Genomic DNA, 21,651 nt, shown 5'->3' with positions numbered 1-21,651 from the left:
AGCTGTAGAATATTTAATAATTAATGAGGAAGAGGGATTTGATCCTGTGGTGTTGTAAAGTTGCATAAAATCCCAAGGCCTATTAATTTCTACCAAGCGTCTATGTGATGCATGATAGGAGATTTTTGGGATCCTGACGGACATACTGAACATTTCACTGGGCATCGGTATATTGCCAGATGGCGAGAGACAGATATTATTGTTCATTGAGAAAGGCAGCAGCAATAAGCGAGGTAATCAGAGGCAAGGTTGAGGAAACAAGGATCTGGCTCAGCTTTGGAGAATTTCAGGGTAGCTTGGAATAAACTCAGAAATGGACTGAGGAGAGCTAGGAGGGGCAGAAAAATGCCTAGGAGGGAAGGATTAGGGAAACGCCAAAGGCTTTATACACTTAGACTAGAAATGAAAGAATGATCAGACAGTGTGGAGAACCAATCAGAGATAGTGGGGGGACCCTGTGCCTGCAGTCCGAAGGGGTAAGGAGAGGCAGTAAATGAATTTTTTGATTCAGGATTCACTAGGGAGAGGTACCTTTTTGATAGTGAGAATACCGTGGGCCAGTTTAATAGGCTTGAACACGTTGAGATGAAGAAATTCGATGTGCTGGAAATTCTGGGAAGCCTCAAGATAGGAAATTCCCAGGGCTGGAACAGATGTGTCGAAGTGTACTCCGGGAAACGAGGAAGGTTTGCTGCGCCTGTAGCAATGAACTTTGCATCCTCACTTTCCACGGAAGTATTACTGGATGATTGGAGGGAGGCGAATGCTGTTCCTCTGTTCAACAAAATGAATAGGGAAATTCCTGGGTCAATTTTATGCTGAATGGAGGAACAGTGGGATCTTGGGGTCCACGAACATCAATCCGTCAAAGTTGCCACAATAAGTGATAGCGTTGTTCAGAAGGCACATGGTGTTTTGGCTTTCATTAACAGGGGTATTGAGTTTAAGAGCCGTGCAGTTATACTGCAGCTCTATAAAATCTTGGCTAAACCACACGAGGAATATTGAGTCCAGTTCTGTTCACTGCATTGTCGAAATAATGTAGATATTTTAGACAGGGTACAGAGCAGATTTACAACCGTGCTGCCTGAATTAGGGACTTGTTTTATGAAGAGAGGTTGAGTGCATGAGTGCTTTGCACACTGGAGAGAAGAAGGAAGAGAGCTGACTTGTTATTGGTGTACAAGGTAATGAGAGGCATTGACAGAGGTGATAGCCAGAGACGTTTCCCCAGGGCAGAAATGGCTGTCACGAGGGGTTATAATTTTAAGATGATTGGAGGAAGGTTTAGCGGAGATATGAGAGGTAGATTCTTTACATAGAGAGTGGTTGGTGCGGGGAATGCACTCTCAATGGTTGTAGTACAGTCAGAGGCATTAGGGACATTTAAACGACTGCTGGACAAGCACATGGATGGCAGTAAACTGAGGGCTGTGTAGGTTAGGTTGATCTTAGATTAAGAGAAATGTTCGGCGCAGCATCGTGGGCCGAAGGGACTATACTGTACTGTAGTGTTCTACGTTGATTGCTCTACTTTAATAACTGAATGCATGAGAAGTCTGATTGGTACCCCTTTTTGTCCCACGTGTTCTAAATTGCAAAGAAAGTAATTGCCTAAACTCCAAACTTGCCAGAATGTATCACTAAATTTCTCATTCACTACTCCATCCATTTCTCTGAAACTGTTGGCAAATTGAGATGACCTTAGCTAACCATTCACACGCAGGAGTGGTTTTCGGGGGTCTACTTCCATGTTTTACTTCCATGAGGTTGTAGGCCTATTGGAACTTGGGTCCCGAGGCAAAACAGTGACAGGAATGAATTGACACTGCACCTGTAATCCTGAGGTCGAAGGGCCTTGATTACAAATCATGCCTTGCATATGACGAAATTTCAAATCAATTACTGAAAACAATTACTGTAGCAATCCATCTGATCTGCTCATAATACAGAGGGAAGGAAATCCTCATACTGTTGACAATTTTTTAATATTTGGAGCCATAATAACTTCCAGCATTGTACCTGAACTTAATTCTGAGTTTGTTTCGCAAGCCATTCATTTCCAAGTCACTTAGGTGCGAGTAAAAACGCCAACCAAGCTGGAGAATTTCAAATCGCATCGAAAAATCTATAACTATATGAAAATATGAATATTTTATATGAAAATAAAATAAGGTTAATGCCTGTCCAAACGTTTGTTTTGGGAAAGTTGACTTATCGTGTCAATTTGTATCAAGAGTTCACGTAGATAAACACACAATAGGAGTAGTCTTTGGGTATTCGACCCAAAAATTCTGTTCCATCACATATAACGTGACAGGATAATTGTCAAGTGTTTCACCTTCGCTTATTTAAATGAGCTTATGTCAGTGTGGAAGGATGAGACAGCGTAGAATTTTGAAAGAGTAGAACGTTCTGCAAGACCGTACAAGAGATGGAGGCATAGCAGAGCTTTTAGATTGAAGAGAGGATAAATTCAGTATCATTAGACCGGAAGTGGCAAGCGTTGACTTGGAATCGTTACTTTGTCTAAGTCTACAATTGGGAAGTGGGAGACTTTCAACTCTGGCGCAATGAGAATTCGAGGGCAGCATGTGAAGTTAAGACAGGCCAGGGCCTAAGCTTCTAGGCAGCTTTGGATGTGAAAGGACTGTTGAGCTTTTGATAAAGCAAAAGATAGAGCAATATGTCAGATATAATTGTATGCAAAAGGAAGGAGATGCCTTTCAAAACGATAAAGAATGCAGAAAGCTTCTTAAAGTAGAAGTTAACAGCAAACGAGGAGCAACGAGGTATCTTTAGCAGATAGGATTAAGGAAACTATGTTCACCTACCACCCCGTCACTTTATAAGTATACAATGAGGAACAGAGAAGAGTGCAGCCTAACGGAAATCAAAGGAGTGACCTGTGCGTGGAGCCAAAAGACGTGAGTGGGATTTCAAATGAATATTTCTCATCTCGATTAAGAAAGGGGAAATACATTGTAGCCGGGGAATTCGGTTAGAATGGTAAAGTTCCAGTAAACGTTAAGATTAATGAGGAAGACGTGTTCCATGCTGTGGCGGGCAGCAAGTTGCTTTAATCACAGAGTATGGTGACATCTATCCCAAGCCGTTGTGTGAAGCAAAAGAGGAGATTATTGGAGCACTGGAGGACATATTAAACACTTTGCTGGAACGAGGAAAGTGCCAGGTGACTGGGCGATAGCTGACGGTGATGTTTGGGAAAGGCAGGAGGGACTGGCGAGCTAGTATTTGTCAAGTTAGTCTGATGTCAGCGGAGGGAGGTTATTGGAAAATAAGTCCTCATTATCTCATAGGATGAATTAAAAACTTGAAAAAGCCTGGGGTTCACCAGGAATAGACTGTATTGATTTGTTAGTGAGAGAGAGAGAGAGAAAGACAGAGAGAGAGAGAGAGAGAGAGAGAGAGATCCTGTCATCTTGTCTGTTTAATTTAGCTGGGTCTTTTGAATAGGTGATTAAATATCTATCTGAGATAATTGCAGTTAATGTAGTTTACACATCAGCAAGGCCTTTGTCTGTGTCAAACATGGATGCTAGTGATTGGAGTGATAATGTGAAAATGGGTTTGGTCTGCTAAGAGCAACGCCGAAAAGAGACAAATATGTAAAGGAGAAAGAGGGAGAATTGTATTCGAAAGGAAGGATAGAGATTCTGCGCTGGAATTGTTGGACTTCATTTTGCGTCATGAAGAGTGTGGAGTGCAGAAGCAGAAACTGAGTTGTTTCTCCACCTGCCCGAGGAGATGTTGAGGTGTAAAATGTTTTCAAACAAGCCAGCACATTAACCTCCTGTGGTTGTGTGATTCTATGACATGGATTCCGAAGCGAGGACTCGCTTCCAACTCGAAATCTTATACGTCATTGATCTCTCAAAATGAGCTGATGTTTGGAACCCGGTTTCATTGTACCCATTAATGGTCACATCACCTCCGATTGGTGTAGAAGACCCGAGTTAATTTCACAGTGCGCACACATCAAAATCTATTGGTTGTTGGAAAGAAACATGTGCCTCTTTGCAAACAGTGGCTGACGAAATAACTCTTACAGAAATCGATGAGTCAATAGATGCGTTCAATGAAGCTCTGTATGTGTAAAGTATCATTCACTTAATGTTCAGATTTCACCGATTACCAGCAGCTGGGACGATGTTTGTAACCCTCCTGAACTTGCTTCTTCTGCAGCTATTGAACTGTGAGTTATCGTCTATTTTACTATATTTCCTGAACCATCGACACTTCAACCATTACTTAGATACAGTTAGGAATGATATAATGACCAGTTTTTGCGAGAGGAAATATTGATATAACGTGTCATGACAATTATGTTCTCTTCATTATTTTTCTCATTCTTTATGCAACTATTCCTGAGGGATCACAACACCCAACTCTACTCCCCATTCCTGGCACTTTATTCACGGTTTCTGTACAGGTATTGGAGTTGAAAGCCTCAAGTCAATTTGGGTCTGTTATTAATAGTGTATCTCGTTGTTTACCATTGTGTGTAACAGAGAACCCTGTTGACAAGCAGAAAATTTCCTTCATTTATTTGTCAATACCTGGGACAATGTAAAATATAAACTGACTTTTTTGCATTTTAAGAAGCATGTACTGGCAGTAATTTTGCACAGTATTTCGGCTGTTTAGATTCCACCACCATTTTAGAGAAAGCATTGCATTTATTTTCCGCCATTCATGGAATGAAGGAGTTGGGCGCCAGTTTGATACATTTTCTTGTTCTGCAATTTTGGAAATGTAACAGGCAATGCCTTCGGAGGCAAGTGTTACAAGATTACTGTGATAAGGGGCCCAGTTAGCTTATTAGCTTGGAAAGACAGAAGGTGCTCTGAAACTGGTAACGTTCACTCTGCTTTTCTACCACAGATGCTGACAGACCGGCTGATTATTTCCAGCAAATTTCTGATTTTGTTGCTGATCTTCAGCATGTGCAGTTCTTCTTTATCTTGAGGTGTTTTTCGCATTTATTTTTTGAATTTGTTCGAAAATTTGTGACTGACCAGATCAACGCGCATAAGGTCCCCTGCCTGTTTCGGAACAGTTGTCTTTAAGAGTTCAGGCAGATTATCCCGTTTAGCGTATTTTCCAAAAAAAAAGTTCTTTTCTTTCTTTTACAAAAAAAAGGTTGCTGTCTTGATAAAATATCTTTATCTGTAGAAGTAGTCATTCAAACACTTCGGTCCTGTACTGTCTCATGTTGAAGTTAAAAACAACCAATCTAGAGTATAATTCTATCCAGCAGCGAAATCAAAGGCATCTCTTCTTTGGTCAATATCATATTTACATATATTTAAGGCATCATAAGTGTCCGATACCTGAACTGATCCCCATTTGACTGAAGGAGGAAGACCTCAGGCAGTGGTCTTTCCTCACTGCACCCATGCTTTGGTGCATCCCTAAGTGCTTAATTCTGGGCTTGGAATGCACCAGTCGTCAACACTCGGTTGAAGTGGTCCCCTTGCTCTGGAAGATGAACACGTTTCAGACAGGGTAAATAATGTCTTTCATCAGTTCATTGTCCTCCAGATGCAGTTGTTATTTGTCTCGGTGTGTGTCCCAGCAACAGATTGATGACTACACCGCCCTGTGTCACGGAGCTGCTCAGGATCACCTCGACCAACGTCCCGAATCTTCCTCCAGCCTACATTTGCAAAGGCGCATTTCGGAAGGAGATGTGTGTCAGTCTCACGTCCCCCAGCCAGCACAGGCGGCTGATTCGAGGGCACCGTGTGGTGGCACAGACCTACTGACTGTGCATGAGGCATTTCACAGAAATTGCCCTTTTCGCCACAATCCCAAGTGATGCCTTGTTATATATTGGAATGTTCTCGTGATGAGGCGTTCTGAAAAATGACTTGCAAATGCTGCTCAGGGAATTACCCAATACTATCCAACCTCTCCTTTTCCAGCCGAATCTCCAGGACACTAAAACTTACGCAAAATGCACTCACTACTGAGCGGTTCATTCAGCGTTGTAAATTTACCTCACAATTGCCTTTCCGAACCAACGTCCAAACTGCTGCAAATTGAAGTAAGTCTGACAATCATTCCAGATTTTGGCGGTATTAGCGCTTCGAAAATTTAAATAAATTTTAAAGATATTTCCTTTCCTCTCGTTGGAGTTGTGCATAACTAAGTTTTAGAGACGACCTGAACTGAGATATCGACGCAGTTTACCTGTCCTGTCTTGTTTGTTTTGTTGTATGCCAGGAGTGTTATCGCTGAAGTCAAACAAACAGTAAAGCACCTTGCAATCATAACGTCATAGTCATAGAGATGTGCAGCATGGAAACAGACCCTTCGGTCCAACCTGTCCATGCTGACCAGATATCCCAACCCAATCTAGTCTCACCTTGTTAAGATAATCTAAACGTCGAGAACGATTCTCTTTTCCATGCGTGTTCAGCAGATTCTGGGCGAACAGTGAACTCCGTGCCTGTAAAACACGAGCCAATACTGTGTTTAATATGGTTTGAACTGACACAGACATCGAATTTCTCACAGTGGTGCTTATAGCAAGGGCTGCTTGACCAGGTTGTGACATAAGTAATGGAAGTGTTATTTTATGTCACCGATTCTGCATTCATGATTTGTATAAACATATTGTTGTAGTACATGTATTTTGCTTTCGATATTCGTTAATATTGTAACTATTCCAAAAGCCATATCACTGAAACATCCTGACAGAATTTTTTGCTTTTTTTTATTTTTAATGATGAGTGGATTAAATGAAAATAAATATTAGGTTAGCAATCCTGCGATTCTTTTTACTGTTTGTTCAAAAATATGACAATATCTGATTTGGTCAGCAATACTGAAATTCCAAATTAGTGTTGGTGATCTTAATTCAGGAAACACTGCATTCTATTGAGTCTAAGCATATCCGCAATACCTGAGGAAGAGAATTACAAAGCCTTGTTCAAGCATCAGTCAATTAAGACCAATGTCATTCCAGTCAGGATTGGCCATTCCATTTGGCAGAGTTCCATTTTCCTTTGTAGGTGGTGTGCTTGCTGTTTTGTTAGGTTGTCTGAAGGAGCTAAGTTGAGTTGTGTTAGTAAACTTTTAAGGTGCTAATTCCATAGCTGAGCATTGACCATGGATTCATGATGTTTTTGAGGCCACGGGATAATTTTCATGAAGCAACTGTTTAATACATAGTGAACGAAGTTTCATGCCTTTCTGCTCAAAACAATTTTTGCAGTGTTTGGATAACAGGTTCGTACCTTGAAGACACGTAGAGAATTCTGGAGAAATTCTGAAGTTCGAGCGGCATCTATAAAGACAGAAGCACGGTTAACATTTCAAGTCTGGTATGGATATTGTTCAGACGTGAAGCACAGAGAATAAAACTATCCTACCAGACTCGTAAAGTTAACACTGTCGCTCTTTGAACAGATCCTGCTAAACCTCCGGTGTTTCTCCAGCGTTTTCTGTATCTGTTTCAGACTTCCAGCCGCTGAAGAACTTGTCCATTCACCCGGTGTCTGACTTGGTTTGGTCTATTTTTGTGAAAACATTTACGTTTTTGCCCGAAATGATGGTTCTAAACCAGAGAGAGAAATAATGAAATCCTTGAAGGTAATTTAATTTGAAATCTTTGGAGTGCATTTGGAAGGAAAACGATGCAAGCATAATTTCTCATAGTCAAGGAAGGTGTTCAGAACAACTGAAAATAAAACTTTCAACGCTTAGTTTGTGAGCCTTCGTGAACAGGAGTGTTTAGTTAGAATTATGCGACTAATTAAAAATGCTGCGAATCTCTAACGTATCAAGGGTGTGAGTATCCCAGATGTAGACCTTTCAGTATCGCTCCCCCGCCAAACCCTCCAAAAAAAAACGGAATGAGAAGAAGCTACGAAGAGAAACCAGCAAATTTGTAAGATTAGTAAAATTTCTCTCGGTCTGAGTCTCTTGTATATTTTTATTTTTCATTCGAGTTCAATCTTTCAAAGTTGTGAACGGTTAGACACGTTGGTTTGTTTCATATGTATGTTGGAGAAAATTCAGAGGCATGGGATTGAGGGTGATTTAGCAGTTTGGATTAGAAACTGGCTCACTGAAAGACGACAACGAGTGGTGGTTGATGGAAAATATTTAGCTTGGATTTTGGTTACTTGTGGCGTGCCACAAGGATCTGTTTTGGGACCACTTTGCCATTTTTTTAAATGACTTAGACGCTGGCATACGTGGATGGGTCAGAACGTTTACAGATGATACTAAAGTTGATGGAGTAGTGCACAGCATGGAAGAATGTAATAGGTTGCAGGGGGACTTGGATAAACTGCAGAATTGGGCTGAGAGGTGACAAATGGAGTTCAGTGCAGCTAAATGTGAGTTGATTCACTTTGGGAAGAATAACAGGAAGGCAGAGTACTGGGTCAATGGAGAGATTCTTGGTAGTGCGGGTGTGCAGAAGGACCTTGGAGTCCATGTATGTAGATCCCTGAAAGTTGCCACCCAGGTTGATAGTGCTGTTAAGATGGCACACGGTGAGATAGGTTTCGTTGGTAGAGGGATTGAGTTCCGGAGCCGCAATGTCATGCTGCAATTGTGCAAAATTGTGTATAGTTCTGTTTGCCCCATTACAGGAAGGATGTGGACGCATTGGAAAAAGTGCAGAGGCGAAATTCTAGGATATTGCCTGGTCTGGAGGGAAGGTCTTATGAGGAAAGACTGAGAGATTTTGGTGTGTTCTCTTTGGAAAAGTGGGGCTAAGAGTGGATTTGATAGAGGTATACAAACTGATCAGAGGATTGGATAGGGTAGACAGTGAAAGTCAACTAGTACGAAGGGGCATAACTACAAATTGAGGGTTGACAGATTTAAGACAGATGTCAGAGAAAGGTTCTTTACTCAGAGAGTACATAGTTAACACAGTCATATTCGGGAGACTTAAGCAATCCTTGGATAAGCACAGGGGGGATGAGCTGAGATTAGTTCACAGGTCGGTGCAACATCGAGGGCTGAAGGTCTGTTCTGCACTGTATTGTTCTATCTTCTAACTCTTTTTTAAAATTTCTTTTCTTTGAATAGAATTCCATTTTTCCAAAACTACTCACTATCCGGGGATAATTGAAAATCCAATCAGGACGTTATTTTCTTTTAGATCAATGACGAAAATCAGACAAAATGAGCCGTGAATAAAATGATGCTGACATTTTGAGTGTAATTTATGTTCAACGTTAATCCATGGTGGCTCAGTGGTTAACGCTGCTGCCTCAGAGCACCAGGGACCCGGGTTCTACTCCTGCCTTGGGTGACTGTTTGTGTGGAGTTTGCACATTCTCCCCGTATCTGCGTGGGTTTCCACCAACATTCCAAAGATGAGCAGGTCAGGTGAATTGGCCATGTGAAATTGACCATAATGTTAGCTACATTAGACAAGCGTACATATAGGGTAGGGAAATCGGGCTGGGTGGTTACTTCGGAGGGTCGGTATGGACTTGTAGGGCTGAAGGGTATGCAAAAGTGACGTCGGACCTGTGTTTCTGTCAGTAATTTATTTTGATATATTGCCCATCACGACTTACTATTAATTGAATTACAGAGATTTCAGACAAATTGCAACTACATTTGAAATTTAACTAAATATTCAAAGTTTCTGAATAAAAATATCTGTCCCCCGTGTCTCGCTGAAGTAGTCACAGAAATGAACGTGTCATCATGCTAGTTACCCGGATTCAGCTGGAAAAAGACAACAATAGTCGTAAGGATAGAGCATGTTGGAGTGAACTGTGTTGAACTCAGTGATTGCACCCACTCTGTTTATTCCACATTGAAAATTGTGTCCTCCGCAACATTGGCAGGGAGTTATCATGTCAAGTAGTAAAATTGGAAAGGTGTTCAAACACACACGTATATTCTGGAAGAATCAGAATTATTCTATAATACCATCCAGTCTCGCCGTGCAAAAAAAATTGCTTCTGTAGCCTTAGTATGTAACAGTGCTCCAATTAGTTACTGTGTTCGAAATGATGCCACTGATCTGATGCGTATTTATTGTTTACAAAATTGCCCAGTTAGTGAGGCATGGTAAAGGTCTGATACATCACATTGAGGTCAGCAACCAATCTGGTGCAATATTGTGCAGAGTGTTTCAAAAGGTACTTAACATTGCAAATTTTTGGAATATATGGAACAATGTCCCAAACAATTGTTACAAATTCTCACCACCAAATATATTAATTGGTAGTATTTGGGAGAACCAGTGATCCAAGTGTGTGGTTTAATGCAGTGAAGAAGTTCAGTCTAAGAAAGCAGAACTGAAATTTTACTGAATGAAAAAGTACAATAACTTGGTGTATTGCATTAGGCAATGAAACACTGGATTAGAATATTGTTGTTCATTTACCATGGCTAACTGCATTCTAAAGAAAAACAATATATATTTAACACACCATTGTAAGGACATTGTCAAATCACAATAAATGGGCAAGAAGATGGTTCAGGTCGATGAATGATTTTAAATGTGAATCTACAGATGCGGGTGTCAATGAATCACAGCCAGTGCTGAGTGAACAATTGTGAATACATCTGACAAACATACCGTGTTGGTTCAATGCTTAAAAGCTTAAATAAAACGATTTAGAGATGGAAATCAATGATTTAGAATATTACAGGTTATTTAGAAGTTGCATGGGAGAGACTTCGCAGGAAACGAAAAATCCTCAACGTTTATGACACGTGCGGGAAAATTGGGAAAGGAGTACAAAATGTTCTCAATGGTCATAACTAACAAGGCACACTCAGTAAGCATCTGAACTTTTATAAAATGCAAATGGTTTCGTAACCATCCTGTCCTCAGTGCAAATGAACGTGAATAGTATCTACTCAGAGCACCGATTTAAGGGTGATGAAGAAAGGCACTGCAACTAACTCAGCAGTCGGTTGAAAGAGGGAGTACAGGCTGCTTTCACAGAATGGCCATCTTTTTTTTGCTTTGATCACTGAACATCTTTTTAGACAAAAACTTATCAAACTCTCTCCATTTATCAATAGTAGAATTGCATGTCTTGCAGTTTGAATGATAGAATCATAGAATCTTAATAATGAAGAGAATGGCCCTTCGGCCCCACAAGTCCAAGCCGACCCTCCAAAGAGTATCCCACCTGCACCCATTCCCCTACATTTCCTCTGACTAATGCACCTAAACGATACATCCCAGAACACTAATGGGCGGCACGGTGGCACAGTGGTTAGCACTGCTGCCTCACAGCGCCTGTAGACCCGGGTTCAATTCCCGACTCAGGCGACTGACTGTGTGGCGTTTGCACGTTCTCCCCGTGTCTGCGTGGGTTTCCTCCGGGTGCTCCGGTTTCCTCCCACAGTCACAAAGATGTGCGGGTCAGGTGAATTGGCCAAGCTTAATTGCCCGTAGTGTTAGGTAAGGGGTAAATGGGTATGGGTGGGTTGCGCTTCGGCGGGTCGGTGTGGACTTGTTGGGCCGAAGGGCCTGTTTCCACACTGTAAGTCTAATCTAATCTAATCAAAAAACTAAGGGCAATTTAGCACGGCCAATTTACCTCACCTGCATATCTTTGGATTGTGGGAGGAAACCGGAGCACTCGGAAGAACCCCACACAGACACAGGACTAATGTACAAACTCCACATTATCTTTCACCTGAGGCTGGAGTTGAGCACGGGTTCCCTAGCGCTGTGAGGCAGCAAGACTTGCCGACTGTTAGGCATTATTCATGACTGACCCTTGCTGCTGCTGTGTAGATGGGGAACACGATAAAACCTTCTGTCTCCGATGCAACATTTAGAAAGAATCACTCATTTTCTGACTAGTTATTGTGTATCATTGTCTCTTCCAGTGTTGTTCGAATGAAAACCTTACACTACAGCAAGTGTTTGATAGGAGCGCCTTGCTTTGGTCACGAGGAAATATTAATGCTCTGCATGGGGTTCATAATTATGTTAAGTATGTAGTCAGTGCAGTATCGAGCAGAACAATAAGTAATTTTGTGAAAACTCCAAGCTGCCAACTCATGGATCACAAGGAAGCTCACCATTGTCTTAGTAGTGTGAAATCAATTCGGTTAAATTCTTGCAAAGAAATGAGCATCGATGTTTGCTGCATAAGTCACAATTCTTGATTTCTATGTATTACTTGACATCATGATTTCACACTTCAATTTTTCATTTATTCCGAAAATTAATGACTATAATTACCTACAATTCAGTTGCATATATCGAATTTATTTCGAAGTGTTGCACTGATTCCTGACACTTTATTCTGATTCCTCTATTTCAGGCAGACTTGTCGACACTCAGGCCGATAGCACAGGTAAATGCAGGTCATTATCACATGGAGTAGAACCGTAATATTCTGGTGCAACCGTCCAAATACCATGCTGTGGTTTTCATCCTCAGGCATTCAACTTCATGTGTTAAAATACCATGTCTATATAACTGAAGGGGATGCTTTACACCTGAAGGTCTGTATTTCTAAGATTCCTGGTGATGACAGTGGGAGCTGTGATCTCCCACTCACATTGCTGTTCTCAGGTAGAAAGTGAATGAATGAGGTTCCTGTGGAGGAGAGTCTGAAGGATCAGCTTCTACTTGCATTGCTGTTCTCAGATAGAAAGACAGTGCTGCTGTTGGAAATTCATTGTTATTATTTCAGTCACTATTGAGCGGTGAGATTGGTCTCACATAACAACACAACCCAGAATATTTCTGGCTGTAATAGGCGATAATGCCGTTGCATTTTCTGATGTTCCCAGGGCGTGTCCATAGTACTTTCTCGGCAGTGAGTGCAGAGCACGATGGAAAACAGGTTATTCCTGACCCGCCCCTTTCGGCTTCACTGAAGTTGAAATACTTTCTGAACACTTGCCTGGATGGGTGCAGCTTCAACATTACACAAGAGGTTCGACACCATTTAGGACAATGCATCCCCGCTTGATTGGCACAATATCAATAAACATCGACGCCCTCCATCATTGACGCTCAGTTGTGGCAGTGTGAACCATCGACAACAGGCACTGCAGAAATGCACCAAAGCTCCTAGTTGAGCATCTGCCAAGCACTGGACCACTTCCATCGACAGGAACAAGAGACAGCAGATACATGGGATAATCACTGCTTGTGCACTCTCCTTCTGAACCACTCACTGTCCTGTCTTGGAGATATATTGCTGATTGAGAATCCTAGAATTCCCTCCCTAAGGACATTATGACTCTACCGACAGCACATGGACTGCAGTGGTTCATGTAGGCAGCTCACAATGACGTACTGAAGGAGGCGGGGAGGGATATTTGATAAATGCTGTCTCAGGAAGCAACGTCTATGTCCCATGAATGAATAATACAAATATTTTCAAGTTGGCCCGTTTAGAACAGTTGTTTCTTTGGAAACATTTCTCTGACACCCACTCTCTGTGAGTGAGCCCCATTCAATTCAACGTCCTTTCCACATTCAACATATTCGGTTCATTTTCTGAGTTATATTATTGCAGAGTGTAGGGTGTGCCATCCCCTCACAGCTACTGCACGATGAAGTGGGGTTTTGGGCTGTGATAAGAGTTTTCATATTTATAAGTTCTTAACCTCTGTTGCTATTCCTGTGTTTTACAGAGACGGTGAGGCTGAGACTTGAGAATGGAGGCAGTCCTTGTGCTGGTCGAGTGGGGATTTACTACCGTTCGCTGTGGGGGACTGTGTATGATGATAAATGGGACCTTCTGGATGCTTCTGTTGTTTGTCGGGAGCTGGACTGTGGCAGTGCGGTCTCTGCCCCAAGGCGGGCTTACTTTGGAGAAGGATCCGGACCCATTATGACCGGGGCCCTTGAATGCAATGGGACCGAGCGCTCTCTGCGGGACTGTCAATCAAGGAGATGGGGTCACTACACCGGGTCATACACCAAGAATGCTGGTGTCATTTGCTCAGGTAAAAATAGGCCGCCGTTTCAGTGTAGTTGTGTCGCAACCCGGCACTGTGTGAATCCAGAAGGTAATACTGTGACTGAACGGCAGTTGTTCAACGACTATCAACATCATTATAACAGTACCACCGATTTGTTCATTACCATTATATAACGTGTTGAATATTTAAAGATAATGTGCGAAATGAGTACCTGCTGCTGTTTCCACTCCGGTGACGCAGCAGGAACAGGTGTCCATTGTGATGTCATTTGAAGCCACATTGAGAGAGCTGCATTGCTGCAACTATCATATATACATCCCAATGGAAAATGCGATTGATATTGTGCCTGCCGGCAGAATCACTTTGTATCATTTATCTGCAGGCTGAAAGTGTTTTTTCCCCTCTCTATCAGACTAGCAAGTCGACAGGACACCAGACTCACACAGAATGATGGAATATTTCATAAACAAATGCACCAATGTGTCATTAATCAAATGAATGTTCATCACTCAGTTATGTCAATTATTGTTCAAGTTTCTTTTTTTTCTGATTGAGTGGACTTTTTTTCAGACCACATCCTTCCGAGATTGGTGCCTGGAAGTGCCGAATGCTTCGGCAAACTGGAGGTCCAGTTCAGTGACACCTGGGAAACAGTGTGTGGTCTTGACTGGGATTTTAAAAACGCCAACGTGGTCTGTGCACAGCTTAACTGTGGCGTCGCCGTGTCTGTGTCAAGCTCTGCTCTTTCGGGAGGCTGTAATGTGCTCAAGTCTACTGAGGTCATTCAATGTACGGGCAACGAGACTCATCTGGGGAAGTGCCCTCGGTCTCCAGCCAATCACCAGGATTGCAGTGCACACAACAATGTCACCCTGATATGTTCTGGTGAGTCCAGAGGTAATGAAAGAAAGTGAGATATATTTCGCTTTGACGTTTGTGAAAGTGATGGCGCAGGGATTCCTGAATTGGTCTAACAGTGCCAAATCTAGACCAATCCTTGTGATTTCCAATGTGATCATGCGCTAAGTACAACGTCATTAAAAATATACCCGCAATTATTGGAAATTTAAGATGTTTTGAAATGTCTGTATTTGCATTGGAAAGTAATTATTTTCAAGTTCGTTAAGTGTCTGCAGTCAACATAAGTTATTGCCTAGATTGTTTAAAGGTAGATCATCGCGGTAATAGTAAGCATGAGTGAATATATAGACATTGAAAAGAATGTCGGACAATTAAATTTATGCCAAGATGGTCTTTTTTTGCCCCGATAATGATTTTGAACAACTTTTCTTAAACTGTTCGAAAGTATTGAGCATCACGCTTTCCATAAATTCTTCAGCAAGAATTTCCATCTCACAATACGTCATCATCAGGCGTGTATCATCATGGTCATTTGTTCCACCATTGTATTCCTAACGGAACGTGCTTCCAAAGGCGAATATTTTCGTTCCCTCACTTTCTATGTTGTTTTTCAGCGCCCTTGCCGTAATATCACTGTGCATTTTACAATAATGCCAATATCATCCGGTATCCCACTGAGTATCATTCCAATTCACACCACAACTCTTCCCGTAACTTTAACATTTATATCCCTTACTCTTCCAATGATCAGCTCATGAGATCAATTATTTTTCTTCACCTGCCTTGATGGAGCAAGTCACATTCTTGGGTGACTCTATCTGCACCAGCACCATCGCTTAATAGCCCAAGACAATCTTGTCACAAATAGAAACCTTTCATATTTTTATTCGAGTATTGCTCATTTGCACTTCCTGAAGGGCGATAACACCCTTTGTGTATCACGCATTGCATATAACTGTGCACAATGTTGTTCTAACGGCCTGAGGAGAACTGGATGAAAAAAATCATCATAACTTCTCTATTTATTCACGAATTAATTCTATTGACAATTTTAAGTATAAGTTGCATTGCTGATTATTTTCCCAGGTATTCGATCAAGTTCAACCATCTCAGCCTTTGAAGGTGCTGGTCCTTCTGTCTGAGCACATTTAATCAATAAGTAAACGTTGAAGAAATGAAAAAAAAACTTTAAATATACCTTACAAGTAATTTCGTAGGCTGCCAAAATTTTCCCCACCACCTTTATTTGCCTTTCGTCCCATCATTTGTCTGTCCTTCTGCTGTCCTTTGCATGCCCAACTAAAATTGGTAGCTGTCATGGTTTGAACACGTCAATGTCTGGTATCATGAGCTAATTTTGAACTTTTACCCGCATGTTAATGCTAAGTTGGGAAAGTCTGTGCCCCATTCTCAAAAAAATCACAATTGCATGGCCTGTTGTCTTTTGTCTGTCATGAAAGTTTTATAAGAGCTTTCCTTTTCCAGTTTTATGACCATTTTGCACATTTTAGTTACTTAGCTTTCTCCAATAAAGTTAATTGGTTGGAGTGTAAAAACGAAACACTTGACGCAGAAAGGAACACATATCTAGGCTGTGAAGAAAGATGACAGAGGTTCGCTTGGAGATTAAAGATTGCCATTGGGAAAATTGCATATTTCAGATAATATCTGATGCAGTGTTCGGGCCTCCTGGGTTTCTCCAGCTTTCTCTTCCTTTCAGATTTCCAGCCTCCAGTGTACTTTCCTTTCGTCTGGTTGTTTACTTGCTTTGGTATTTTTGTGAACGGGCCCATATTGTTGGTACAGACAACCGTTAGAAAGCAGGGAAAGAAATCCTGAAATCTTTACAGGTTTTTTAATTTGAAACCTTTTGGTTTCACGTTGAAGTTGTGGTTCGATCCAAGACTAATTTGTCATGGAAAGCGAAATTGTTCAGAACAGTTGAAAGAAAAGTTTCTGCGTTTCGTTTTTGAGCCTTTGTGACCAGGACTCTTTCGTTAGAATTATGCAAATGATTAAAAATGCTGACCATGTCTAAGCTTCAGAGACAGGAGTATTGCACTCATACACCTCTCAGTTCACAGAAAAGGAACTGAGATGAAGCCATGAAGGGAAGCCAGCAGATCTATTAGAGAAGCAAAATTACTCTGGGTCTGGGTGTCTTGTACATTATTTTATTTTATACAGTACTTACCAATCTTTCTACGTTGTAAAATGGAAAAACAAAAATGATTTATTGTCATACAATATTTATTTATCCAATAATGAGAACATTGTCAGATCAGATGACAATAACATCACGGTGAACAGTTCCATTCATTATGTTGTTGAAGCTGTGTTTGTTAAACAGTCGCTGAAGTGCATGAAACACGTGCTGAGAAGTTGCATCGACCATTTTAATATTCACCTCATACCAAAGTTATAAACAACTGACTCCTTGATACACGATTGCTCTTTTATAAATGTATTAATTCAAAAAGAAACAAATGTGAAAACGCTTTGAGGAAGCAATATTCACGTAAATTTTTTCTCGTTTATTGTGACTTGAATTCCTCATTAACGAAATTCTTCCAGTACTCGGATATAATTCAAAATCCATTCGGCAAGTTGTTTTATTATTACATAATGACGGAAATCATATAAATCAAGACGGGAATAATACATTCAACATCGAATATTTTATTTATTTCGGGTATTAATTTCGTTAATTCACATTCAAAAGTGACAACTGGTCTGCATTTCTCTCACTGTCAGTAATTTGTTTCTTTATAGTCTCCATCACGATTGACATTTGATTGAATTACAGTGACTTCATTCGAACTGCGATAACATTTTGAAATCTAAATAAATGGTACTTAAAAATAAAAGCTCCTATCCCCATGTGCAGCTGAAGCCGACTGGAAATGATCTTGACATCTTCCTAGTTGCACTCATTTAGCTGGATAGAGGCAGAAGTCTGCGTAAGGATAAAGTATTTCAGAGTGACATGTGTATAACACAGTGATTACACCTACTGCGAGCTCATTCCACATTGAAAAGAGAATCGCACTTTCTGGAATTATTTGCTGACTAGTTACTTTGAATCGTTATTTATTTGAGCCTTGTTGCTCGAACAAACATCTTAAACTTCTGCAAACTTTCGTTGGGGGCGCCTTGCTTTGGTCATTGAGAAATGTAAATACTCTATATGCGGATCATAACGATGTTGAGTAAGTCGGCAGCGCAGCACTGAGCAGAACGTTCAGTAATTTTGCGAGAGCTTCACACTGACAACTCATGGATGCAAAGAGGCTCAGCAATGCCCCACCGCATTGAGTTGACAGTGTGTCTGCCTACGTGTAAAAAAAACCTTAGATTTAGGAAGATAAATGACCATATGTGTTTGCTCCTGAAAATTCATTTCCTGTTTTCTATTTTTGCTTGAAGTTATGATTCCACAATGCTGGTTATTATTTATTTCGCAAAATAATGACAATTGCTCCTCTCACTTTATTGCTATTTATTGAATTCATTTCTAAGTGTTGCATTGCTCCCTGACACTTTATTCTTATTCCTCTATTTCAGGCAGACCTGTCGACACTCAGGCCAATAACACAGGTAATTCCATGTCATTATCATATGCATTGGCATCACTAAGTTCTGGTACATCTGTTCAACACGGAAGGTGGATGCATTACTCTCGAAGTTCTCCATCTTCAACATTCCTGAAAACGAGATGATGAGTGGTATTCTCCCATTGTACGTTCTCAGATAAAGAGACGGTGAATCAGGAGAGTGCGAAAGGTCAGCTAGAAATGCAACGCCGCTTTTTGAAACTCATTTAAATTATTTCATTGTGCATCAGTCTCATATGACCATACATCCGACAATAGTCCTGGCCGTGATAGATGAAAGTCCCGTGACATTTGCTGACGTTTCAGCGTGGGTCCATGTTTTTTCTTGCCAGTCAGGGCTGAGCACAATGGAATGGAAACCATTACTGACCCGTTGCTCTTGGTTTTCCTGAAGTTGAAATATATTCTGAACACTTGCCTGGATGTGTGCACCTTCAACAGTACACTGGAAGCTCGATACCATTCAGGGAAAAATCAGCCAGTTTGATTGGCACCACATCCATTCCCTTCACCATCAATGTACACTCGCAGCAGTGTAAACCAGCAGTGGGTGGCACGTGGCACAGTAGTGTGGGTGGCACTAACTACTCAAGGCACAGTAGTTAGCACTGCTGCCTCACAGCGCCAGAGACCGGGTTTCAATTCCCGACACAAGCGACTCTTTGTGTGGAGTTTTCACATTCTCCCAGTGTCTGCGCGGGCTTTGTCCGTGTGCTCCGGTATCGTGCCAAGTTCCAAAAATGTGCAGGTCAGGTGAATTGGCCATGTTAAATTGCCCGTAGTGTTAGATGAAGGGGTAAATGTAGAGGAATGGTTCTGGGTGGGTTGCGTGTTGGCGGGTGGGTGTGGATTTGTTGGGCAGAAAGGCCTGTTTCCACACTCTAAGTAATCCAATCTAATTTCAACAATTTTGCAGAAATTCACGAAATCTGCTGAGTCAGCACCAGCCAAACACCCGACCTCTTCCATTTAGAAGGACAAGGGTCAGCAGGTATATAGAGTAACCATCACCTGCAAGCCCCTCCTCTAAACCACTCACCATCCTGTGCTGGAGATATATTGCTGGGTCAGAATGCTAGAATTCCCCTCCCCCCTACCCCGAGGACAGTGTGACTCCGCCTACAGCACCTGGACTGCAGCAGTTCGACAAGATAGCTCATCCCCACGACCTCAAGGAGGCGACTCGAGATGGGTGATAAATGCTGACCCAGGCAGCGACGCCCATATCCTCTGAATGCATAATAACTATCTTCTCAACTTGGCCCGTTTAGAGTTAGTGTTTCTGTGGAAACATTTCTCTGACCCCCGTGTGTGATTATCCCTTATTAAAACGTCCCTTCCTCTTCCACCCAATACAGTTCGGTTTCTGAGTTACTTGTAGCAAAATGCATTTGTCCCACTCCCTCAGAGCCATTGCATGCTGAACGGTGAATCTGGACTGTGTTGAGAGTTTTCATGTTTAAACATTATCAATCGTAGTTGCTATTTCTGTACTTTGCAGGTACGGTGAGTCTGAGACTGGAGAATGGGGACAGTCCTTGCGCTGGCCGAGTGGAGATTCACTTCATGGGTCTGTGGGGGACTGTGCGTGATGATTACTGGGACATGCCAGATGCTACTGTTGTGTGTCGGCAGCTGGACTGTGGGATCGCACTTTCTGCCCCAGGTGGGGCTCACTTTGGAGAAGGATCTGGACCCATTGTAACTGGAAAGTTTTGGTGCAAGGGGACAGAGCGCACTCTGCAGGACTGTCCATCAGTTGAATGGGGTCACTACACCGTTCCACATTCCAATGATGCTGGTGTCATCTGTTCAGGTACAAATCTACTGTTGTTTCTGTGTCGTTGCATCAGAACCTGTTACTGTCTAAAACAAGAAAGGGATATGTTAACAGAATGGCAAGTGCCAGTCATTAATTAATGTCATAATAATAGAATCACTGATTTATTCGGTATCATTATATAAAGTGCTGAACTTCAAAAGGTAATCACAGAGTAGAGTTCCTGTTACTGTGTACACTCCGGTGAAGATGCAGGACAGGTGTACTTTGTGATTTCACTTGAAGCTACATTGACAGAGTTGCACTGCTGGAACCATCACACATTTAACTCAATGACTAATAAAATTCTGCGTTGTGTTACCTGACAGAATCAGTTTATATAATTTATCTACAGGCTGAAAATCGCTTTGTGTTGGACCAGTTGATGGGGAGGAATGTGGGAGGTGAATATAAATTTTATTGTAGGGTGACTACACCAACACAGAGTGATGGAATGATTCACGTTCAAATCTGACATTAATCGATTGAATATTAATTGGTCAATAATGTTAATTATTGTTTTTGCAATTCACTATGATTCAGTGATCTTTCGACAGAGCAAGTCATGTTAGTACCTGAAAATTCTCAATGCCACGGAAGACTGGAAGTCCTGTTTGAAGACACCTGGAAAACGGTGTGTGGTCTTGACTGGGATTTGAAAAACGCCAATGTGGTCTGTGCGCAGCTTCATTGTGGGGTGGCCGTGTCTGTCTCAAGCTCTGCTCATTCTGGAGGCAGTACTGTGCTCATGGGATCGAAAGTCTTTGAATGTACGGGCAACGAGACTCAACTGGGGAATTGTCGTCGGTCTTCAACAACTCACTTCGATTGCAACAGATACAACAATGTCACCCTGACCTGTTCCGGTGAGTACAGACTTAACGGGAAAAAAAGACACATTTCACTTTAATGTTGGTGAAAGTGGTGGCGCTGGGATTTCTGGCATTGCTCGATCAGTGCCAAATTTAAACTACTCCCAGTGTTTTCCAATGTAGTCACGCATTAATTTTAATTGGTAAAATATACATGCAATTATTGGAAATTAAGATGTTTTGAGATGTATCACACTTGAATTGGAAAAGAGATTTCTTCATGATTGCAAATTGTCTGCACCCAACGTATTGTATTGTCCAGATTGTCTAAAAATCTGTAATGAGAATACCATGATTTGGAGATGCCGGTGTTGGACTGGTGTGTACAAAGTCAAAAATCACACAACACCAGGTTATAGTCCCAACAGGTTTAATTAGAAGCACTGGCTTTTGGGGCTCTGCTCCTTCATCAGGTGGTTGTGATGAAGGAGCAAAGCTCCAAAAGCTATTGCTTCCAATTAAATCTGTTGGTACTATAATCTGTCGTTGTGTGATTCTTGAATGAGAATACCAGTAAGCACAAGTTAACATAAGTATATTGGAGTGAATATCGGACAATTAAATTCAC

General features: G+C 41.5%; 1 protein-coding gene across 1 annotated transcript in view; it reads left to right on the top strand.

Moving 5' to 3' along the window:
* LOC132807656 (deleted in malignant brain tumors 1 protein-like) overlaps nt 1-21,651 on the top strand; it is a 58,266-nt gene that overhangs the window by 24,259 nt on the left and 12,356 nt on the right. The window contains exons 2-7 of the mRNA XM_060821707.1: nt 12,300-12,332; nt 13,627-13,941; nt 14,488-14,802; nt 18,343-18,375; nt 19,894-20,208; nt 20,769-21,077. Coding sequence (XP_060677690.1) covers nt 12,300-12,332; nt 13,627-13,941; nt 14,488-14,802; nt 18,343-18,375; nt 19,894-20,208; nt 20,769-21,077 — 1,320 coding nt within the window. The remainder of the gene's footprint in view (nt 1-12,299; nt 12,333-13,626; nt 13,942-14,487; nt 14,803-18,342; nt 18,376-19,893; nt 20,209-20,768; nt 21,078-21,651) is intronic.

Source organism: Hemiscyllium ocellatum (genome assembly GCF_020745735.1).
Source record: "Hemiscyllium ocellatum isolate sHemOce1 chromosome 27 unlocalized genomic scaffold, sHemOce1.pat.X.cur. SUPER_27_unloc_2, whole genome shotgun sequence".
Classification (NCBI taxonomy): domain Eukaryota; kingdom Metazoa; phylum Chordata; class Chondrichthyes; order Orectolobiformes; family Hemiscylliidae; genus Hemiscyllium; species Hemiscyllium ocellatum.
This window is presented reverse-complemented; position numbering and strand designations above follow the sequence as displayed.